This window comes from Ciconia boyciana, chromosome 6 (genome assembly GCF_034638445.1).
Source record: "Ciconia boyciana chromosome 6, ASM3463844v1, whole genome shotgun sequence".
In the NCBI taxonomy this organism is placed as follows: domain Eukaryota; kingdom Metazoa; phylum Chordata; class Aves; order Ciconiiformes; family Ciconiidae; genus Ciconia; species Ciconia boyciana.
The window spans coordinates 6821831-6845545 of NC_132939.1; the positions used below are offsets into that span (position 1 = coordinate 6821831).

The 23715-nt window shown below is 38.6% G+C and overlaps 2 protein-coding genes across 2 annotated transcripts in view; one reads left to right on the forward strand and one right to left on the reverse strand.

Moving 5' to 3' along the window:
- Positions 1-23715, forward strand: part of ANO3 (anoctamin 3) — a 215475-nt gene that overhangs the window by 174239 nt on the left and 17521 nt on the right. The window contains exons 13-14 of the mRNA XM_072864857.1: positions 4068-4164; positions 9393-9453. Of these exons, the coding sequence (XP_072720958.1) occupies positions 4068-4164; positions 9393-9453 (158 nt within the window). The remainder of the gene's footprint in view (positions 1-4067; positions 4165-9392; positions 9454-23715) is intronic.
- MUC15 (mucin 15, cell surface associated) lies at positions 12201-14932 on the reverse strand. The gene is made up of 3 exons (XM_072865911.1): positions 14239-14932; positions 13238-13390; positions 12201-12361 (listed from the first exon to the last, which is right to left on the reverse strand). Exons 1-3 carry the CDS (start codon positions 14930-14932, stop codon positions 12201-12203), a joined length of 1008 nt encoding a protein of 335 aa, XP_072722012.1.

The following is a 23715-nucleotide window of genomic DNA, read 5'->3' on the forward strand; positions in this document are numbered from 1 at the left end:
GTTCTTTTAACAGAGAGATGCAGTTATCTTGCTTGCAGAAGGTTGCAGGGTGTAAATCGCAGGAGGGCAGAGGTAGGCTAGCTTTCATGTTTTCCTACCCTAAGTTTTTCCCCTTGGCTGCTGTTGAGCAGCTGCAGACAGAACACGCAGATTTTAGTTTGCTCCCCATAGAGGCTGGTTGTGTTGGGTCCCATCCTGAGGTGCCTCAGTGTCGTGCTGTGCTGCACGGAGCACCAAGGTGCCCATCGGGGGCTCTGGACTCTATTCCAGAAGCAAGAGCCTGAAAGTTAGGTGATCCACTGTATAAGCCCTAGATGCCTACAAGGGGAGGGCAGTATTTATATATTTATTATAGCTAACTTTAGCCGGTGTTCATTTCAAAATACTGACAGAGGGTGGGTTAATGCAGAAGCCCTAGCCGTATACTCTGCGGCAGCCCCAGAACTTCTGTAATCTGGATGTGTTAATTCTGGGCAGAAGGTACTCTCTGCCTTAGATGGTGTGAATCTGTGCAGTCCCTCTGGTTAGTCATGACACAATACTGTTGTATCAGTGCATTGCTATGACCAAATTCATAAGACCTTCTGTGAGACGTGGATTCAAGAACAGAGCTTAACTAACTCAAGCTGATTGTGAGTGGCCTGATAAAATGTATGTAGATGTTTTCTGTATCACCTTGTGTACTTAGGCAATTCTAAAGGCCAGTGATAACAGATGCTGCTCCTTGCCATATTTGCTTACTTAGCCTGGAAGGGGTTAGTGAGAGTTAGACAGAAACCTCCTACCTAGAGCAGACAGGGGTCATCCATTAGCAGGCAGACAGACTGCACAACCTAAATGTTCTTATTCTTGCCATATTCTGGGACTGTGAGATTATTTATCTAGTGTTTCTGCAGTCATTTAAAGAAAACTGCTAGATAAACATCCATAACAGTTTTAAAATATATCATTTGATTTTGAGCACTGCAGCTACCGCAGTATGCAAATACAATGTTCAGCACCCGTCAGGAAGAAACAGTCTCGGGTACATTATTCTGGGAAAATCTAGATTCAGGAAACCCAGTGGCAATTAGGAATTTAAACCTCGTGCCAGGGCATTATGGCAATGTCATAACTGCCACATTGCCCCAGATTCAGTATTAGTCAGTGTGATACTACTTCGTGTGAAACAGGTTCCACCCTATTAATGCCTGTTATTAGGAATCGGTGGATGTTGGGAAGTGTGATTTACAGATGATAAATTCTGTCAAAAAAAAACGTTTTTCATCTGTCTTGTGTACCACAAAATTTGAACTTACCGACCGATCAAGTTATTTTTGCAGAAGCATGCTTTCCTCAGTGATGTCCCTTCCCCTCTCAGGCGCAGGGAGCTGCCGTGAGCTCCCCTCTAGCGGCTGCAGGCAGAAAACAATCGTTTTCTTCTTTTTCCACTGAGGTCCAGCGCAGTTTCAGCAGAGAAGGAACAAGCAAATACACGAGCACGCAACCCCGTAGAACCAAATGTGGCTTGTGATGCCAGCCATAGGTTTTGTGCAGCAATAATTCGAGGGTTATGCAGAATAATGTCACACCTATGAACTAGATTGTCTTGTTTACAACTTGTACGTGAGTGCCTGCCTCTGTTCCGTGCTTGGGGTCTGTCATGATACCAAGTGCCTCTTTATATATACACATAAAAATATTATATACATATATATATATATATATCAGCCTGTGCCAGGACCCCATCTCAGCCCAGCACGTGGCCGTCAGTCCCTGCCCCCTGTGTAAAGGAAAGATGCTCCGTGTAGTTCCTCTGCGCCTGCCACAGGCAAGTTGGAAATGGAGCATGTTTGCTCCCTTTTGGTGGTACCCTTCCTTCTTTCCCAGGGCGAGTGCCCCTCTCACACTGCCTTTTGCCCCTTATCATGGTCTCTCTCTCCTTTCCTCAGTTCCAGTTTTAGGGAAACAATAAACTTTCAGGTCTGATTGAATTATTCAATGATTCAAATGTATTGTACAGGGAGGAGGAAAGTGAAATACGATGGGAAGACAAAAACCCTGTACACACACCATAGTATCAGGGACTAGACGCTATTATAAGCAAATGCACATATATGTCCCAATTTTAGAAACAGAAGTTTCTCCATTCTACACAGATAGGGGCATTTTTCTTTCCTATCACAAAACAAGTGCATAAGATGGGCAGTGTTACTGAAAGCACGTTGGAATGGAGGATGTTCTTTTTCTTGCATGGGTTTGGAAAAAAGCTTAGCGATACTGTGGTTGCCAGGAGCCAGCACTGAGGTCCCCCAGGGTGCTGAGATTATAGTATCAGCAGCTCGTTGCAGGATTCAGTTGTGAGATAAAGGTAACCAAGAGAAAAATCCAGAGAATGTCTGTTGAAGAAACTCCATAGTAGCTTCCAGAGTATTTGGATTATATTCGTAGGGCTCAGACACGCAGAAACAAAAATGCAGAACGTGACTTTCTATTTCTTGTTTCGTACACTTTTAAATATATTTTGATTCATTTGCCCTGCCTGAACTATACTGGGGGAAATGCGAAGTGGTTGTCATATGGGAGGGCTTGAATAGTCCTTTAGAAGTGCCTTCATCTGGGTTTTTTTCTTTCAACAAATTATGTGCCATATCTATTACCTATCTTTATTGTCAAGTTAGATGTCAAGCTATTACATGTTGATTATTCTATATAAGAATAAATCTGATGGTTTTAAAGAGTTTGGTTTTGATGGGTTTATATATATCATTAATTATCACTGTTCTAAGTTGTCCCTTTGTTGTCAGTCAAACAGAAAGGCCAGGCATGAACACAGGGTAGCTTGAAGTGTCTTTGCACCATGTGCTGTAGTCAGATTTCAGAGCTTATTTTGCTCTGTTATACTGAAGATTTGAATTGCAGTCACAGTTAACATAGCACCTGTCACGAACACTTGTGTAACAAATGTTATTGCCTTTGCAGAGTACTGCTAAAGCATGTGACCTATCGCTGTCAGTATAATTTTGTAAAACTTCATATGTTATTAAAAACAAACCAAGATTTTAACTCAAGGTATAGAATACAGAAAATCTAACATTTATAATGTTGAATTTAAATTCGAAGCACAGTACAGTTTGGCCTTATATTTGACAACAGTTTGTATTATTGCCAAACCATTATAACATATTGTTGAAATATGATTTTCCGTGCTTAATCATTTGAATGAAAATGCAAGCAAGAAAGTTGTCTGATGTGACATTGCTAAATGATAGGGAAACGCTATTGGTGAGGTTCTTTGGGAAGCTTACTCAGTGCAGTTAAAATTTGCCTTAAAATTCATTTTTGCACTTCTGTTAATTCTGTTGTGCCTTTGTCAAGACAATTATGTACTACATTTTGAATATGAATGGTCCTAATGAAGGCAGTGACTTCATCTTCCTGAATCTTAGGATCTTTAAGCAGTACAATGTGGTTTGAAGATATTTTTCCCCAAAGTTAGGATATTAAAGTGGTTTTTTATTAGCACTATACATAAGTTTTTCTGTAGGAAATAAAAATGCAAAGACTTGAAATACTACTGCCAGAAGTCCCTGTCAGTGGGTTTTTACATGTGACCGACTGATCTAAGTGTGCATGCGATTATCCTGTGGAACAGAGCTTCAGCTGATGTAAACTGGGATAAGTTGATTGAAATCAGTGTAGTCATCCCAGTGATGTCCATTCTTTTAACGTTTGGTATCTTCTACGTTGCTTAGATAAATATGCAGTAAATGGGTTGGCCGGTAGTGAATAATGTTTTGTTCTTCTGTTTGTGATATTTGGGAGGGAATGGGGTATGCACAAGTGTAGGAAGTGTAGCATGATGCCCAAAAATATTGCATACAACTCTAGGGCCCATAGTTTTAAGGTTACTGATTTGGGATTAGGCTTTTCATGCCAAACATTCACTTTTAATTTATTTTATTGAGCCAGTTTTGTGGTATAGCCATACTGTTAACAAATAGAGACCACAAACAGCATAACCTCAGAAAAACTTAAGAATGCTAAAAGCCTTTTTATAACCTTTATTTTCCTTTCTTATACTAAAGCAAAGAGATCTGCGAGGCAAATGAAACCATCATGTGCCCTATGTGTGAACGCAATTGCACACTACAAAAACTCAATGAAAGCTGCATATACGCCAAGGTAATTATTGTCTTATTGCTATCAAGATAATTTTTGTCTAAAGATCCACTTTCATAGTGTAATGGCTGTGCTTTTTCAGCAAAGATTCCTGCAAAACATGTTGTTTCTCTACAGAGGTTTTTTTTCAGCCTTTGTAATTAATCTTTCTGATAAGGGAATGCTCTGAAATGATCAGAGATCATTCTAAAATTTGCTTTACTTTCTGTGAGCATTTCCTTCCTAAATCCTTATTATTTTCATCAATTTATAAAGTCCCCCAAGTAACAAAACTTTTCTTGGAAGGTTTTTCCTACTTTCCCCTATAATTGACTTCTTACTCTGTTTCTGTTGCTTACTTTTTAATTGAATTTCTGCTCCTCCTAAAGGAATTCTCTAGCATAATGTGCCTGTGATGTGCTTTGCTCTGTCAAACTAATGCAAAGATTTTACACAACTAAATATTTTGCTACAAGAAGCTATCCTTCAAACTTAAATAATCACAAGTACTTCTGTATACGTGCAGTGTTTTCAAGTGAGCAATAGATTTTGATGTGTGGTATGTTCATAATGCTGGAAAAGCAGCCTTGGCATTTTTCTTGGAATTCTTTAGCCCACAAGATAAATCTTGCTCAGAAGCCTGTATTTATAAAATGAGATTGTGATTGTCTCTGGGCCATGGCATTGCAACAACACTGCAGCAATGTGAAAAAGAAAATAAATTTTGTGTTAGATTTTGAAATTTGGTATAGATAGGACCAATGTTGAGTAAAGCTCAGCCTTTTTTGAGTAAAGATCAATATTTCAAATCTATCTGTGAAGGAAAATTCTAAAAACATTTGACATTTATAAAAATGGTTTATATTTAGATTTTACAAATTTAATTTTCTATTTTGTAATGCCAAAATAAAAAAATGAAAAAGTTGTTTTGCAATAACAGCAATAAATACCATTGAAAATGTCATACTTAAGGCAAAACTGGTTTTTGTTTTGAAATAACTGCTATAACTTTATAGCAGAAAATGGCTCCATGAGATTTTTTAATAACTTTTTTTTTACTAATTTCTTATGTTTTTAAAATGTGTACTGAAGATAAGAGCTTTCTTAATTGAAATAACATTATGCAAACTATACAACCCACCCCAGAAATGCCTCTCTCTAGAAGATGACAAGTACCTCTTCAGCAGTCCACTGCAGTTTAACAGGAAATTAATACATTCAGCATTGTGGCATCCCTTTAACTTTAGGTCCTGTTATTTTAACATCCCCAGTTAATCAGAAGCAGGTTTTGCCTCTCATTTATATTTACGCTGGCATCCTTTGCTTAAATCATGCAAATTTCACATTTAATGTCGCATTGTGAATAATTCATTGCAGCAGAAAAAATGTGGCAGTCCGTTCATACTTTCACATATTTTTAAACCTTGAAACAAAATCAGGTGACAACCAGGGAAGACAAGCAGTAACCACTCGTGTTCCATCTTTGCAGGCACCCTTTCCTGATGTCTGCAAATATTATGGGAATTAGTGAAGCTCCCAACTTTTCTTGCCAATGCTTTTGCTCTGAAGAACTGATCAACCTTATATTGGAACACAGAAAACAACCAAAAATTGTCTCCTTTCAGGATTTGTCTGTTCTGGATCTCCCCCAAGTGGGGGAGAGAGAGACTTCTCTTTGGGAAGGAATAGGATTACCATCTGGCCACTCAAAAGGCAAAGAAAAAGGAAAAAAATATTTAAAAAGCTCAATGAGGCTTTTTATAACGCTGAGGTTATAACTGTAATGCCTTCACTCACCGCGTTGTCTCTAAAGAAAAGCTGACTGCAGCTTCACTGGTTACCCTCTTGCTCGGAAACGTCTGGTTTCCAGCAGGGGCTGTGATCCTGCTGGGTGCCACCGCCTTGCTCGAGTTGAGCAGCACATACCCAAACATGTGTCAGCACTGCCACTGTGTCTGCACCCAAATTAGTGAATGAAAACAATCTGTAATGTTAGAACACTATAATCTGATTTCAAATCAAACGTTCCTTTGTACTTTGTGAAGCACTGTTAGTAATATAAGTAAGCGGAACTAACGTATTTAAAAATAAAGCACCAGATCTGCTCTCTGGGAAATGAAAATGGCATTTCCTGCTTGCTTTCTTGTTCCTGAGATGGAGCTTGTCAGCGTTTCCCTCTGGTTTTGTTGTTGTGGGAACATAACTTATTTCTCTGTCTTCCTTGCCCACAACCAAAGAGCTGATATGCAACTGAAGCTGTTCCTGATTCATTCCAGGCACTGGCACCCTTATTCAGGAATAAGTGTTTTAATCCTTATTCATTCAAATAGCTCATTGTTTACAAGTACACAAGCATGAGTTACTAGGAAAAGTGAGTTCCTTTAAGTGAAGTTTATCTCCCCAAACCTGCTTATGTCATGGGACCGGCCTCATTTATATAAGGCCTTGTGCTCGTATTTCACGTTATTAAAACTGCTGTCAGAGTTTTTTTCATTAAATATCTGCCAGGTTTCCCTTTAGAGGAGCTCTTCAGACAGAACAAACTAATGCCGGAAAAATCACATACTTCAAATGTTTTTTCTGCCAAGTTTTTTGTAAAGCTGGAGACAAAATACAATAGATGCCTTTTTCCTTCTTGTTACTGCCCTTTTCTTTCATCCCCTCCCTCTTTATTCCATTTCCATTTAAAAATGCCACACTGAAGTGAAGTTTATAATTTAAGGGAAAGGCATGTAATACCTGAGTTGTAATCTGAACTGCCGAATGCCCAGGCTGTCATTCTTGTCCGCATTAAACGGACTCTTTGATCCGTGGGTGATTAGCTGGGTGCACTAGGGCTCTCCGGGCGGGTTCTGCGCCCAGCACACCTTGCCCTCGCCCCGGGGCAGGGTGTTGATTCAGAGTGGATTTGAAGTGCCTGAAGTCTTGTATGATGACGACAACATCAGTCAGGTATGCTGACGGACTAGCACCGAGTCCTACAGTATTTCACTTCTGCTTAGAGGCCTCTGGTCAACACGGAGTCTCAGACTGCACATTTAGCCTTTAAGACGGAGAAATCTTAAATCTCGGTGTGGTGCTGAAAGACTGTAGCTCAAACACTTTTTATAAAGACAAAGCTAGGTTGGGAGCCAGATACATATTTTTTACTTTTAGCAACATTAATTCTGCTGGCTTAGGTTTGTTTGTTTGCTTAGTTCATTTTGTATTTCCTTGGAAAGACGCACTCTTTACTGAGCAGGTTATCCAAAAACACATCCTCTTGCAGATCTGCATTCAAAACTGAAAATGTTCATCAGGTTTATTGTACTGCTTTTGTTCACCTTTCACATTTTCAGTCTCATACGCGTTGTGTTTTCCTTCATGGAAGCTAAAGAAAAATGAAGCAAAAGACATATTGGTATGTACAATTGATCCCACTGTATCATTCATGCAGGGAACATATTGGATTGCTTGATATCCAATACCAAATAGTAAATTCCCATTTCAGAACCTTAAAAAAAAAGTAAAGAAAAACAGAACTGACATACAGATAAAATATATGTGGTTTTAATAAATTCTCACAGTATTATAATAATTTTACTCAATAAGAGATAAAATAGAGGCAAGCAACACTGTTTCTATTAACTTTTTCTGCTTTCCTGAGTTAGTTTTCTTAATTTGCAAGGCAGAAGCAATAATGCCAGCCTTCTGTAGAAGAATGAAAATCTGTCAGCAGGCTGAGTTCTCCTTGCTGCAGGCAGCTCTCGCAGGAGCGGGTTAGGTAACCTGCCCGAGGTGGGCTGTCAGCCCCAGCATCTGGCACACCTCATACAGAACATTCCTGCTGGCCAGAGTAACTTCAGATCTAAGAGAAGGTGACAGTACAGCAAAACTGAATCTGGTTACCTGTGCCCTTCCATTGGCATAAGGATGGGTTTCTTTTCATGATAAAAGCTTAAAAATTGGTCCTTAAGTCAGCAACGGAGTCGACACCAATGAAAGTAAACTCTTTTCAAGAATATTCTATTTCAAGACATTCTCTTCGTGTTTCGAAGAGTGGGAAATGACCATGAATTTTCTGGATGATTTAGAACAAAACATATCAAAGACATTTGCAGCACTTTTTCATTTCTTTTTCCTCTCTCTTCAGATCCTCTTTCTAACATATGCCTGTTGATGATAAGTTGGTTTGCTCTATTATTTTATAATGATTTGTGCTTTTTTTTCAAATAGGAAGTTGAAGCCTGTGCTTTGCTCATTAATGCTCAGCAACATCTTAAACCACCTTTCATTAGAAAGCATGTAGGCCCGTTATCCCTGGATAAATTACACTGCTGTAAATTGGCAGCCTTAAATCTATTGAAAGTACATTGATCTTCATTTCAGGTTCCTAAATACTGTTTCATATTATGGCTTGAGTATTAGAAATTCTGGATTTTTGTAATGTAAATTGTGAAGTTTTCATAATAAGTGAGACATCAAATTCACCCACTCAGATGCTTAGAGTGATCCATAGGCATGCAAAAACTAATTATTACTTTTTTTCTATTGGTAAGCTTTGGACTTTGCAGCAGAATATCTGTTCTGCCCAAAAAATCTTATAACAAAGAGTAAGATAAGTGATAAATCCAACAAAAAGGAGAGCATTCATGAGGAGAAATTAAGTGCACAATTTAGAATTATATTTTTGGGGGGGTGGTATTTAGAATTTATTTGTTGGGAGTTTAGGGGCACTAGCCTTTTAAGAAGGAGAATATGTCAACAATTTGAGAGGCTGAGATGTCTGGATAAAAAGGAATATATACTATTCTTACCTGCAGAAGAATTGCAAGATAGCTTGGGAGAAGAAGAAACTGGAATCGAAATAGACATTAACTAAGTAATATACAGAGGAAGAAAAGTGAAAAGACAGAAGTTATTTAAGCCTATAAAAACCTTAAAATAGAAAATGTTGAGGTTAAATTTGACCCAGCATATGAGAAGAACTCTGGAGGAATTTTTAGCCTGTCTGGACACAGACAGAGCAGATTTTAGCGTCTGTGAAACAAACAGACTGGAGATACATGAAGCGATAGTCTGCCAAACCAGAGTTCAGGTTGTACCGAAAGACAGAACTGGACAAACCTTGGTAGAAGAAACATGCAAGTAGGACTTCATATTAGAATGCTTCGCTTTTAGTTTCTGCCACCAATTCTGTACTCTGGGATTCTTTGGGGCAAAAGATAAGGTGGCAATATTGTTTGTTCCTGATGTATTTATTTTCTATTCAGGTTACACATCTGTTTGATAATGGAGGGACTGTCTTCTTTGCTATTTTCATGGCAATTTGGGGTAAGTACATTTTTAGTTGTTTTGTACTTTCAGTTCACCTGACCCTTGTTTATGATTACTGGGTAAAGGGAGATTACAGCTCTTGATAAAATTTAAAATTTTATGATTTTGTCACACAAACTTATTTTTTCCTGTTCTCATCAACTTCAGTTTCTGTGCTAGTAGTGGGTGAAAATAATACCTTTTATCATTAATGTAATGACTGTCTTTAGCATCTTAAATGTCTTTAAGCCTGAATCTTATATCATGCAGGCAGAAGTCTTTTTAGAGGCAAACATGTAGGTTAATTTACTGATCTGGAGTCAATATAAAAATCACATCTTGTAGAGAATTCTTACAAAATAAATGAGAATATTTTTGTGGGAGCTAATTAGAGGGAAGGTATAGGAAAGATCTGAAGTTAAGCGCTTACAGCAATTTAACTATTTATATTCAAATTCTCAGTCTGAATATCTCATTATGTTCACTCTGACATCACACACATCATGTCATGGGGCACAAAGCCAAGCAGGGTGATATTCACAGAAGCCACTGTTGAACAGGAGTTACCTAGAACAGTGTTCCCTCTCTTTGAAGGTCAGCGTAATAATGCCCTACAAGGCAGATGTAATGGTTCCAGCATGAAATGCTCGATGGAATTAGCTTTCACTGAAGCTGATAGTATTTTGCTGCTGGAAAGTAGGGAAGACTGGTATTAGAACAAGAGGCAATTAATTTTACCAATGTAAATGTTTGTGTGTGTAAACCCTGAGAAAATAACACCACTTCACATACATACAACTGTCTGAAATCAAGCCAGAGTTTTACAATTTTAAATAGAGTCAAATGGCACACAACAGCTTTATTTACGTAATATGTATGAATAAGCATTAATGATTCTAACTTAAAGTGAAGCATGAACAAATGTCACAAATTTTGGAGGCTGGCCTGGTCAAAACAAAAAACAATACAGAAACAACAGCAAAACATCAAAGAGGTACATAGACAACATAAGCACATGCACATACATACCAAAATTATAATTAGATTGTTAAAAATTAAGACTATATAGATATAACTGAAGGGCACACTTTGATTGCTTGCCTCAGTGATATTTCTTCATTGGCTCCTAATCTTGCTGTTATAGCCTTGCAATTACTAATAATTAGTTTCATAAATCCCTAAAATACATTACACTTGGTTATATGGTTACCAACTGAGACAACACTGTTAGTTTCTTAGCATCTCATATCTTCGAGTTCTCCTTAGAGAGAGCTTTTTCAATTTGCAGCTGAGGCTAAGGTTCAAGTGTAAGAAGGAATTTTGCTTATATGATACTGCTTTACCATTACCAGGAAAGATGGCATAATATGTGCTAAGGAAGATGAAAGCTGAACATTACATTTTTCTTAATTTCAAGCAGAAGAGTGATACTCTCACCTAATGCAGGTGAATATGTCTCAGCTTTTCAGTCTGCTATCCAGCACGCTGGATACAATGTTAGAAATCAGGTTGTGGTTTTGATGGGAAGTGTGCTGTTTTCATGACTGACCCCTGTAGGAATGGCAACACTGCACGTATGTGCTCAATTCTTTAATCTTTTAACTTTGAAGTAAATACCTGTTTTACTCATCTGCAGTGTGACTGCCATTGTTTCTGTCTCTGGTATGTGCATGCACATAATTTACTCACATAGGCACTCATTGCAACGTTCACAGCCAGTTAGTGAGATAACTACATTGACGTGATCCACAGTCTCCACACTAAATAAAGCATTTTCATAGCTGTAGTAACAAGCGTGTATCCCATGTGAGTAGTTATTTTCTCTGCACTTTATTGTTTATTCTCTGCCTTTACAGCTATGTCTGTTTCATGTTGTTTCTTTCTATTTAGGCATTTCTGATAATTGCAAACAGATAAACTATGCAATTATTTGTATTATACTGCCATAATTTTACTTTTTAGCTGGACAAAACAAGAGCATGCTTTTTAGGATATCTATATACACGGCAGAGATAATTCCTTTCCTTTCCTGTTAAGTATTTCTTCTATCTAACCTGTACCAAAATCTTTTACATAATTTCTACAGATCTAGCCCGCAATGCAAACAACAGATTAGTTTGACAGAGGAATAGAAGCTTGTCTTCTTTTTTTCCCTTTGATAGTGATTTTAACTCTGTGTCATCATAGTCAAAGGATAAATGTAGTCCGTGTTACTCAGTAGTTCCATTCTGCCCAGCAAACTTCAACCTCTGAGTAAGCCAAGTAAATCTGATTCTTTTTGTCGTATTCACTGAGTAAACTACAAATGTAGAGTGGGGAAAATAATGGCCAGAGTCATTTATCAGATAGGAATTATATTTGAACAGAAGTGTTTCACCTCAAGGTAGTTAAACTTCTAATTTTTCTGTCTTGATGCTAACATATCATTGCAACCCTGGTCAAATTTTGCTCTGTTATAATGTCTGCATTCTTGACCAAAGTTACACAAGGCAGAATTTTACCTGGGTGCTATTTGTCTGCATTGTTCCTAAGAAAGCACGTATAATATCCTTCCAGGTAAACTGTAAGTTGATAATTTAATTACAAAGGAGAAGAGTGATGCTCTGCTACTGGGCCCTGCCTGTTGCGTATCAATGTACCTTGTGATTTTCCCCTTGCTTTCCAAAAGATCATTTGCATGGTAATGGCTGTAAGATAACGGCCAGGTCATTTTGGAGAAACGAAACCGTGTAGATAACAGGTGAGAATATAATCTGAAGCAAACATTACGGTGAAGGGTGGGATGGTGTCATGTCAGCCATAGGAATGCCATCGGATGGGCACCCTGCGTTGTCTTTCTCTGCCTTGTCTGCTGTGCTGGTTTTGTCATTTGATGCACATCCAAAACTCGTATCGTATGGTCCAAGTGAGTTGTCTAAGTGGAGAACTGAAAGGATAATGTAATTATATTTATAAATTATTTAAAAGATTCTTATCCCCATATGCTGGGTACCTCACAGTTTAGTTCAGCAGTCCGTCGCAGCTAAATCCAGTTAACCTCTCTCTTACATATCGGGGAGCAAAAGATGAAGGCCCTGATTCACGATCTTCTGAGGATAACACATGTCCTCCTAGTAATGCTTGTTCAGGACTACATGGGTGGTCGACTTTCAAAGCTAGTTCCTAATCTGATGTTCTGGCAGCTTTCAGCTCTTGCATTTAAGCCAGGAAAGGCGTATTGCCAGAGTTTTATTTTTATTTGATTTTATATGAGGAAAAAAGTGTGTTTAGCCTCTCAGTGTTTGTTTAAACATTTAAAAATAAAGTCCAGGAACATGATACAAATGTTTGGAGACTGTGTGATTACACTTTAATACAAGTTTATACATATTCATGGCGAAGACAAAAGCAATCTTCTTTTTAAACCTCTTAAAATATTTTTACTTGTAAAAAAGATATAGCTTCATCCCTCATTCTGTAATTGAAGTTTGATGAGTAACGAGTCTAGCCTTTTTCAGTTAATCAAAGTTTGCGAGAGTTTTTGAGCTATAGTTTTGAACTCGCCCACAATTCTTTGAACACGTTCACTCATACTAGATATGATATTTCAAAGGTTAAAAAATAACTTGTGAGGAGGAGACACAGAGTTAAGGGGAGTATTGGTTAAGCGAAAATGTAAAAATAATAAAGTACTGTCAGTTGAAAACTAGTTGACTGGAGTCGATGATATAATTCCTAATAATTCAATAAGACCAGACTATTTAAACAGCTCTGTGCAGAAATAAAAAATGTTCTTATGCAAAACACTTGTGCTATTCCTTACCGGGGTCATTCCTTGTATCGTCATAAAGCCGTCTGTGGGAAAATGACTCGGACCTTTTCTTACCACATATAAAATATCCAATCAGACCAATTAATATAGATCCCAAAATGGCTCCTACAATGACACCAACTAGTACTCCTTTGTTGGTTTTCTCTAGGATAGAAAGAAAGAAAGAAGAGACAGTTGAACGAGAATAATAGCTCTGTAAGATCAGATACTTTGCTCTCGCTTTATAGCCATTGAGGGCTTTGGGGAGTGAGACTTTTCACCAAGGATCTGAAACGCTTTGCAGACTGTTTTTCTTGGAACTGAACTTGCTCTCCCACCCCCTTTCCTTTTCAGTCATGTCATCTAAAAATCGGGTACATTGTAATTATTAGAAATATGATGGGAAACATGAAAGTCTGATGCTCCTTCAGTTCTTAGTACAAACTGTACTCTACTGGATATGATGGATAAGCCTTTCAGTCCTGTGTTAAAAGCGTGAAAGCTAATTAATGGCAAAAAATTACTGTGTCTTCTAATCTTTCCTTTTCTTTTCCTGAAGACCTGATTCAGAGCAGCAGGATAGAAAAGTGCCATGACAGTTCTATGCTCCATTGTTTTCCCACGCATATTCAACTTGGTAATTAAATCCACAATGAGTAATTCCTTTGGAAGTATTTATAAGAAGTCATCTTTGGTCACAAAAGTTTCCGAACTTAAATAAGTTGACGTGTTACACATTTTAAATGTTATTTCTACACATCTGCTTTATAGGTCCACTCCAGTGTGAATGGGCAGTACCTGTCATTAGGCTCCCCCACTCTTGGAAGTGTTAAACGAGTAAATAGCAAATAATTTTTAAAAATATTTTTTATTTTGAGTGAGTTTTAGTTTTAGTCTGTACTAGGTCACCTATTAATTCACACATCTTGTGAAGCCTCCTGTTCAATGAAAAAAAGGTTTGATTTCAGCATTATAATATTATTAATCCAGTTGGACTTTAGTTAGATGCTTACCTTCATTGGCATCTTTTGAATTAGGTGATGCAGTAGAAGGGTTGCTAAAATTATGATTCTGCTCTGTTGTCTGCTGAATGGGGTTGAAGTTTGGTGTAGGACTGTCCTGCTTCACCGTGGATGATGTCAGAGCGATACCGGTGGGGAACAGCGCCACGGGGTTGATTGAAGAGTTGTCACTGGGGAGCACTGCAGCCGAAGGGGTACTGTAGGTGACCGTGGAGTTACTTGGTGTCTCTGTGGAAGCAGAAGTAGCTGCAGCACTTTTGGTCGCTCCAGAAAAGTCACCTGTTGTTGTAAATGTTGCTAAAGACATTGGGATTCTGTTGAAGTTTGTGGCAGAGTTATTTATTCCACCTATTGATACCACAGTGACATTTGAAGATAAAGTGGTGCCATCAGTGGACCTCAGGCGTGTGCTGTTTGGCCAACTGCTCATCTCTGTTCTTTTCGTTACATTTTTTTTGGCATTGGCAGTTGTTGGTGCAGCATGGCTGATGGTAGAAGGATTTATGGCAGTAGTCATAGGCGGAACAAATCTCTGTGAAATTGGTTGCACTGTAGACTGATTGTTATCTCTAATTGAGCTATTTCCATTATTTGTTTCATTTACTTTTCTGCCCTCAGTATTGCTTTTGTTCCATTGCAGCCTTACGAGCAGAAAAATGAAAACCATTCCACAGGAGGGTTGCATGGTGTTGACTTCAAAGTTTGTTTTGTAATATAGAGAACCTGCAAGAAATTCACTTTTGTCTATTATTTCATTTTGCAAAACAAAGCTACTCAGTTAAGACCCAAATAAGCTGGAAAAAAAGTTGGCGTTATACTGTAGAAGTCTCAGTAGTTTACCACATGCCGATGCTGAAAACTTTACATTCCTGGGTCTTAATGACTTAAAGAATGACCTAATACAACACTACTGATCAGCAAAAGGTTTTTGCACAAGAAAATTCCATGTTTCTGTAAACGGGCCTCATACTCAGGGGGGAATAATTCAAAACCACTTTGCTGTAGAATGAGGTAATGATACATGCTTGAATGACATGCTTGAGGCAATGTTTTCTGGGCAGGCAGCAGTTCCAAGAGCATGCTAAAGAGTTATGCTCCATTGCGAAGAAATAGAATTGTTACAATTAGCCCTGAAAGTTGATGGATAATGTTTTGTGACCCTAAGCAATGAGTGTCATATGAATGCTGCCAGGAGCAAAGTGAAAACTAAATCAGTCTAGGGAGCATGGATGATGCTGAATTTGTGTGGAAACTTCTTCTCCTATAGGAAACTGGAAGCTGTATATTATGCATTAATTTTTCAAATGTTAGATTGAGAAGGATGAGAAAAACTCATCTTGAAGTCACTTGCTTGTAGCAGGTATGCTGTTCAGTAAATCCGTTGGGTTTTGACAGGGGGTGTGTGTTTTTCTAAGTATGAGACAGGTTGAGATCATGCAGGTTTTAACTCCCACACATAACATCTCATCTGACAGCACAATAAAAAGTATAGGTAAGTTACATCTTCAGCATCATTAATTAACTAGGTGTCCATGTATGTGGGTACTTTACCATCTGAAGAAAGGAGATGTACAACTGAAAAAAGTAACTATTTCTTTCATATTCAGCCTCCCCTCCTACTGTCTTGTGCTTTGTCCTATGGGTGGGGTTTTTTGGCGTTTATGTTTTGGTTTGGGTTTGTTCTTTTGGGGTTTTTTTTGCCATTTAATTGTGCATTTTCCCCAGGTTAGGTTCTTTGTATGTAAAACCGTCAGAGCAATGGAAAGTGCACGTACAGTAACAGTAGATAGCAGTCAGCTATGGGTAACGTTATATCAATGGGTAGATGATAATTAAATATCATGTAATTGTACCTCATTTTGGCTTTATTCTTATTGCTTTTGTGGTCTGTTCTTACATGTTTTCTGTGTTTAGTGGTTAGAAGGTGGTACCATTACTTGAAACACATGTGTATTTATAAAATGCCATTTAATCTGCCTACTGATGTATGTTCCGCTTCTCCACAGTGCTCATTTCCCAAGTTAAGGTCAGCTATATGGCAGGAAGGACCTCTGTTCAGAAAACATTTGTAAATTATTTAACAAAAAATAGAAGAGAGAACTTCTGCTTGAGGATCAGTTAAACCAAGGATAACCACTCTGACCCCAAACGAGCAAGCCAAAGAAAACCCCTTTGGAGTTCAATTATCAGCTCCAATTATATTTACAAATTGAATTATAGGCCTTCAGATGACTATGAAATGCTGTGCAATCTGAATATTAGATTTTTATCTGATAGTACTAATAATAGCTGCAAAATAGTGAGGAAAAAAAAAACTTGTATTTTACAAAGTTTTCAAACACATGCTTTCATTTTAACAGCATGATTGTTTTAATTCAGTGGCATGGTCTTTCTTTCCGTGTATTAATAGTCATATTAGTGAACAAAGTGGATTTGATCGTACCGCTTATTATCCCTTTGCTGTAACTAAACTATGTAGGGAAATTATGCTCAATTCCCTTTAACTGTAATTTTCATTTGCAGAGTAGTGTACGAAGGAGTCAATATCCTTGCTGAACAAATTCGTTGTCGTTTTTTCTGATTGGCTTAATTTTGTGATCTTCTTCATGGGGGACCATAGAGAAGAAACCTCCTTGCTTTGAAGGTTGTGCACTGTAGTTCTCAGGCTGTAATGAACTGCTTCCTGGAAGCCCTTTTGTGTGTAATAATTAGCTCGTCTTTTTCTAGTGCAACATTAATGTTCATACAGTTTAAAAAAAAATTGAAGTTCTTCAAAGATACTCGTTGCCTTTAGAGCCTAATATGCAGATAGTGCTATTGCAGTAAAACAGCGGTGCTATAGATTAGCCAAAGCTTGCAGAAGAGCCCAAACTTTAAATTAGCTGGTCAAGTAAGTGTTTCAGGGAGCTATGAACAGATTATTAATGAAAAAAAAAAAAAGGTCTTGTCCTTTGATTTACTGGGAGTCATGTTACTCAGTACCAGCTCAGTGGAAATCAGTGCAGTAGGCATAGCCTGCTGTCTACTGATGTGAGTAGAAACGACGTCAGTATGGGATTAGGCTGCAGTTCAGTTACCTAGATTAGCTCTACCTTTTTTTAGCATGAAGAATGAGTTTTTTACATAGGATGGTCACCACCATGTTTTTTCAGTGGATTTTGCACTCTGCATTTGTTTCTGTGCTGCTAGAGTCAAATTTCATCTGAGACCTATGACAGCTGGGTAGAAAACTCCAGAAAGGGGAAGGCTAAAATTTCTCCTTCAGTGTATGGCTTTATGAAGAGACTTAGTGGTCGGGAATGAAGAGACGTAGTGGTCGAGGAATTCACTAAGATGTGAATGCAATTTCCTGTAAAAATGGCCCTCCAGTGTGAACCTGAGTATACACTGATTGTATCTATACTGGAAAATGGGTAGCCTAGTTGCAAGAGATCTCTAGAGGCGCTGAGGACTTGATACCCACTCTTCACGCATTTCTGGAGGGGTTGACTCTGAACTTGCCACAGGCTCTTCCCTTTGACTGAGCACCCATTAAAGAGCTGGCCTGTGTTGGGCTACTTCTGGAGCACATAACTTAATTTAATGACAGGAGTGCCCAGTGGTGTAAGCCAACGGGCAACAAGCAGAGATGATCAGAAGACTTTAAAAGCACACTCTTGATGTGGATTAAAATGCTAATGTAGGCACAGCCATGTTGAGGAGGCTGTGGTTCTATATCATACAGACTATTTTAATTGAAGTAAATTGAAAAAAGGTTACAAGAATCCTTGTCATTCTGTTATTAATAAAGATTAAAGTTGCTTTACAGCAGAAAGTATTCAATATGAAGCTACTGGTGTACGTACGTGTACATCTGCACACCTACATTCTGGGTGAAGCCCTGGCCCCATTCAAGTCAACCTCCCCCGGGCCTGTGCACTTCACCATGAAGGTTGCATTGATATTGCATCTAGCGTTGTGTTTTACTCACAGTGCTCAGATTTGTGCTGAATATTTCTGCAACACAGAGAAAAAAAAGTCCTAATAAATTCTTAGATGGCGATTTTCATATAAATGTATATCCAGTGGTATGTTAAGTATTGAAAAATAGATTTTCAGCATGATAAAGCAGTTGCAACATGTATTTCCTGAACACAACCCAGCACCTGCCAGTGATAGGTGTAACATCTGCAAAACCTCTGCAACTGTCAGGAAAGTAATCATTTCAACTTCTTATGGATAGATAATACAATCTTCAGCACTATAATTCAAAGGGCATTCTTTTGCACGTCAATAAATTGAACCTTGCACCGTTTCCTTGCCTTACAATCGTGGTTAGAAAGTACTTTAATTGGTGTAGTAAACGGTGGCACAACAAGCAAATTATTAATGGTACTTCTTTGGTTCTTGTGGTCTGGAGTAACATGTTCGTATTTGCAGAGCTTTCATACTTACTATGCTTTTTAAGCCTCATAAAGCACGTTATTTTTCCCTTTACATCAGTGATCCAAAAATAGACGGAACAAATATAAAGCAAGATATAGAGAGTTTATCTTCTAGAATTCAGAAAGAAATAATAGCAAATGATGGACCCAGAAACATATTGGATTTTTGCTCCTGTGGTTCTTCACTCTAAGATTTGGATTGCTCTCCAAGGATGAGAAACTTCTAAATTTAACGAGCAATGAATATTAAATTTGCAAGCTTAAATGTATTTTATTTTTTGTACTGAGAAAAAAATTTGTACGTTTTTAGTGAATTATAAAGAGGAATATAAATAAGGAGCATAAATAACCAATAAAGAAAAGTATGAATTTGAGTGAAATACTGTCATTGTTTATGGTTGCTACTTCTCTGCTTTAATATTTGAATCACAAAATGGGGGGGTTCTTTCAATTATTTTCTCAGAAATACACTCTAAGTAGAATTTGGCTACAACAGCACCGATTGCCTTCCTGAACCCTATATAAAACAACACTGCAATTATTAATCCGATCCACTAATAAGCATTAAAAACACCTCAGACTTACCTTTGAGCTCTACAAAATACGCAAGAACCTGTTGAAATGCTGCTCTGGCGCGGAGTGCAATTAGTCTGGTGGAAGAGGGGAGCGCAGCTACAATAAATGTGGCAGCGTGACACGGGTCAGGAACGCGCCGTACAGACGAGGTGAGATGGGGCAGCCCTTCACCGCGCGCGGCGGCGCGTCTGGGAACCAGCCTGACCGCCTTCGCTGCTGTCGTGACCGAGCTCTGTCATTACAGAGTCCACAGAAATTGCAGTATTTATGGTAAAGTGGGTAGGCAGTGCTTATTGCCTAATCCTTTGAAAGTCTTTGAACTGGTGTTTCAGAAGGGTGACTGTTTTCTGTAAACTATAGAAACTATTGTTCCGTGTACTGTGCAACTATTAATTTAACAAAAGATAGCTTTTTATCATCGCAGGGTTTCCGACGGTACACTTTGTGAGATGAAAACTGGTAAAGGCGTGTCTTCTACAAAATACAGCAGCAAAATGAGTTCTGTTAAGAAAAACATGCTGCTAGAAATGGGTCTGATCCTATGGCCAAATATATTCACAGTTGCAATAATTTAAGGTAATTAAATCCAAATTTTCTGAATTTACTAGTTGTCATTAGTTTTTACTTTGGAATACATGAACAGCTAGGGATCTGAATGTTACAACTCTTACTCCTCACTTTAGGTTTTATATAAACAGTCCTGGATTAAAGTAAGAATGAGGAAGCCAGGAAGCCATATCATATGTAACTTTTCATACACTGATATAGTCAACCTGTGATTTTTACTTTTTTTTTTATTTAAGTATATTTATTCTAGGCAGGTATGTGGTGAAGAGCAACTCAGAAATGTTTCAGTATTGTGTGACTGTTTGAGTGGAATGCTATGATGTTGTTATCTGTTTCCACTTTAAATTTTTAAGGAATGAGGTGCAAAACTATTTCATAACTTATCCTTGAGATAAGTATTGAGGATATGGCATATACAGGAGGTGTTTATATGGGAGCAACTAGTGGTGTTTTCTTGAAAATACTGCAGCGCACAAGTGGAAGGTTTTCTGTGACATGGATCAAGCTCTGCCCTTTCCAATATCCCTTTTGGGGAAGAAAATGATTTGTGTGGGGTGGTCTCTGAGAGTCTGATACTGTGGGTTTGGTTTTCTTTGGAATCTAGCATTCTCTGCAGTGTGTATCAACAAGGTTCCAACTCATATTTATTGCTGTGTCTGGGTGGACAAGCATCTAACAGATCGATCACGAGATCTGAAAACAAGCACTGCAAATTTGTGTCCAAATTTGGATCCTATGCAGCGTTAACCAAATGACAAGTGATATACTAGGGTCAACGGTATACTTCACACCAGCGTGCACACATTATGGTGCTGAGAAGCCTTTCTGATAGTTTTTTAAAAAGAAAGGTTATTTGAATAGATATATAATATATGAAAATAGCAAGACCTTAAATATATAGGCTGCAATTCTGTTAAAGTGTATTTGTTACAGTGGCATGAGAGTCATACCACTCTGGTGCTGCCCTCAGCCTCAGCACAGGGCTTGGGAAGGTGCATGCTCTCTCTTTTATTTATTAGCAGTTTCATTCATCTGCTAGGAAAAGTAAAACCTGTTTACCGGAGTGACTTAACGCCTAATGGAAGATGCTGTGTTTGTGACTCAGTTCTTAGCTAAGCGTGGTGCCAGGCTGCTGGTGCCGAGTGCTGGCCCGCTCTTCTGGAAGGCACAGCCTCCAGCAGTGAGCCCGAGTGCGAACAGATTCGGAGCTGTGCCCAGATGGAGGCAAGGTGGTTCTGAGTACTCCAGGAGTGGGAGAAGAGACTAAGCTGTTGTTCAGCTGTAGCCTGGATTTATTAAGCAGCAGTTTCAATTCTGAGGAGTCTGTCTCAGTGTAGGTGTGGTGCCAAATCCGTAGGACTGTTTTCATTGCATAGCTGTCCTGTAGCGGAGTCCGACTGAATAAAACTGAAGAAGTAATTGAGCAGCGTATTCAGAAGGGGCCTGGCTGGCCGTGGCCAAACTGCAGAGAGGCGGTGGAGACAGTCCCCGAGCTCCTTACTGAAAATCCTCTTTGCAATAATTTTTTAGGGAAATAAACACGCCATTCATTTTGACACAGTGACTCCCATAAAAGATTCAGAAGAGATGTGCTCACATAATAGTCTTGGGTTCTCTTGGTTTTGTTTGGGTTTCTTTCTTTCTCTGCCCTCTTCTTTCCTTCCATAGCATTTAACAGCAGTCATTCATCATTTCTTCTCCTTGCCAATGTCAAACTTTTGTTATACTTAAGATTGTATTAACACACAATCAATCTTTCCTGTCTTAACCATCAAACATCACCCTACTTGTCTTCTGAAGGTTAAGAACTGTGTGAAGCACATGCCTAGAGATTTTAGTTCTTCATCAGTATGAGTACTGGCAGTGTAAGGGCAGTAAACATAAGGTAACTTAAATAAGAATTGAAAGAAACTTTTGGAAGCGTACAAAGGGCAGAACTGCAGATTGTATTGCAGAGCACTGAATAACAGATCCCTAAGTGAGTGGGTCTGTACCAAAATGCTGGACAAAAAAAAGGAATTACATCATCTATTATGGGATTTAAAATTCAGAATGGCAATTGGAGCTATAAAATGGGAAGCAACGTGCCCTGGAAAAAACAGGGGAGGCACCAGAGACTGTTTTCTGTAGGAAACCAGAGGCTTGTGTGTGACCCTCTAAACTGTATATTATCCAGAACTCTTGAGCAGCAGGATTAGGCAGAAGGAAACTCTGCCAGGTCAAAGCAGTGTTAGAATATGAATGTTCTCGTCTTGATGTTCAAATGGTTGGATTAGTCATCTATTGTATGTCTTGTTTTTCTACAGAAGTAATTGATAAAAGTCAAGGCTTAGCATTTTCAGAGCTGGGAGATGAGGGTGAGAGATGAGTCAGTAAGAAGCGCCTAGCAACTGGGACTGGAGGGGCTTTGCTTCATGGAGAGACGGGTGGCGTTAGCAGTGTGATCGAGTCAAATAAAGGCAAGCCAGGACGGTTCCAGGCTTTCTGTAGAACTGGACAAATACTTGGATTTAAAAATTCTGATGGTTTTTTGCTGTCATTTAGACTGGAAGTTTACACCACAAGAGAAGTTTTGTGATTTTTTCCCAACGTGCTTTTTTTTTTAATATATATGTATAGCTTTTGACACTGTTTTCCCTTATAGCACAGCAAAATTACCATGAATTCTGTTCTACTGTGTGAAAAAGAGTATTGCAGTGTTTTTTAAGAGCTCGGGTGAGTCTGGAAAAGGTGCTTTAGTTGGCAGGTATAATTAGCAATTGGGCCTCAGTTGCTTCATCTAGATGGATGATTTTCTTGATTGTTGCATTATCAAATGCTTCGTGTACATAAGTAACATAAAAGACATCATTTATTATTATTATTATTGTTATTGTTATTATTGTTATTATTATACTAGAGCGTATTATTCATGCTATACCAGAGCCTGAAAACTCTAACTTAGAGACAGATCTTGATTTAAAGAATAAGCAAGTTATCCCAAATCTTAGGGGACAGACAGAATGAAATAAGTAGCATTATAAGATTAGTGTATATTCAACTGAGGACACCATTTGTCCAGTCTAGTATTACTTCTAGACCACAACTGCCTCATTTTATGTCCAGAACTTCAACGGATATTTACACAAGCTGAAATATTCCCAGTCCAAAAAAGTTGCAGGTACTTTAATAGTCCCCCCTTCCTCATTCTTTTCTTCAGTAATGGCACTGGGGGGAAAAAAAGCCACTAATTCAATTGCTTGGTTTCAGTTTCTCAGACTCAGGTATCTTAAGTCAGTGGGATTTCAAATTCATTATTTTATTCCTGATAACTGGGCCACTTGCTTAATTTCTATTACCTTTGAGTGTAACCGAGTGAGTTATTTCATTTCTGCAATTACAGACATACCACCTTTGGCACAGACCTAGTGGATATCTTAGGTGTGCTTCCTAGAGCAGCCTGACACGCAGAGGAACACCCAACACCGTGTTTTGCAGAATGTGTTGTATTTCTCCTGCCTATTTCATAGAATCATAGAATCATTAAGGTTGGAAAAGACCTCTAAGATCATCGAGTCCAACCATCAACCCAACACCTCCATGCCTACTAAACCATGTCCCGAAGTGCCACATCTACATGTGTTTTTAACTCCTCCAGGGATGATGACTCCACCACCTCTCCAGGCAGCCTGTTCCAATGCTTGACCACCCTTTCAGTAAAGAATTTTTTCCTAATATCCAGTCTAAACCTCCCCTGGCACAACTTGAGGCCATTTCCTCTCGTCCTATCACTAGTTACCTGGGAGAAGAGACCGACCCCCACCTCGCTACAACCTCCTTTCGGGTAGCTGTAGAGAGCAATAAGGTGTCTCCTCAGCCTCCTTTTCTCCAGGCTAAACAACCCCAGTTCCCTCAGCCGCTC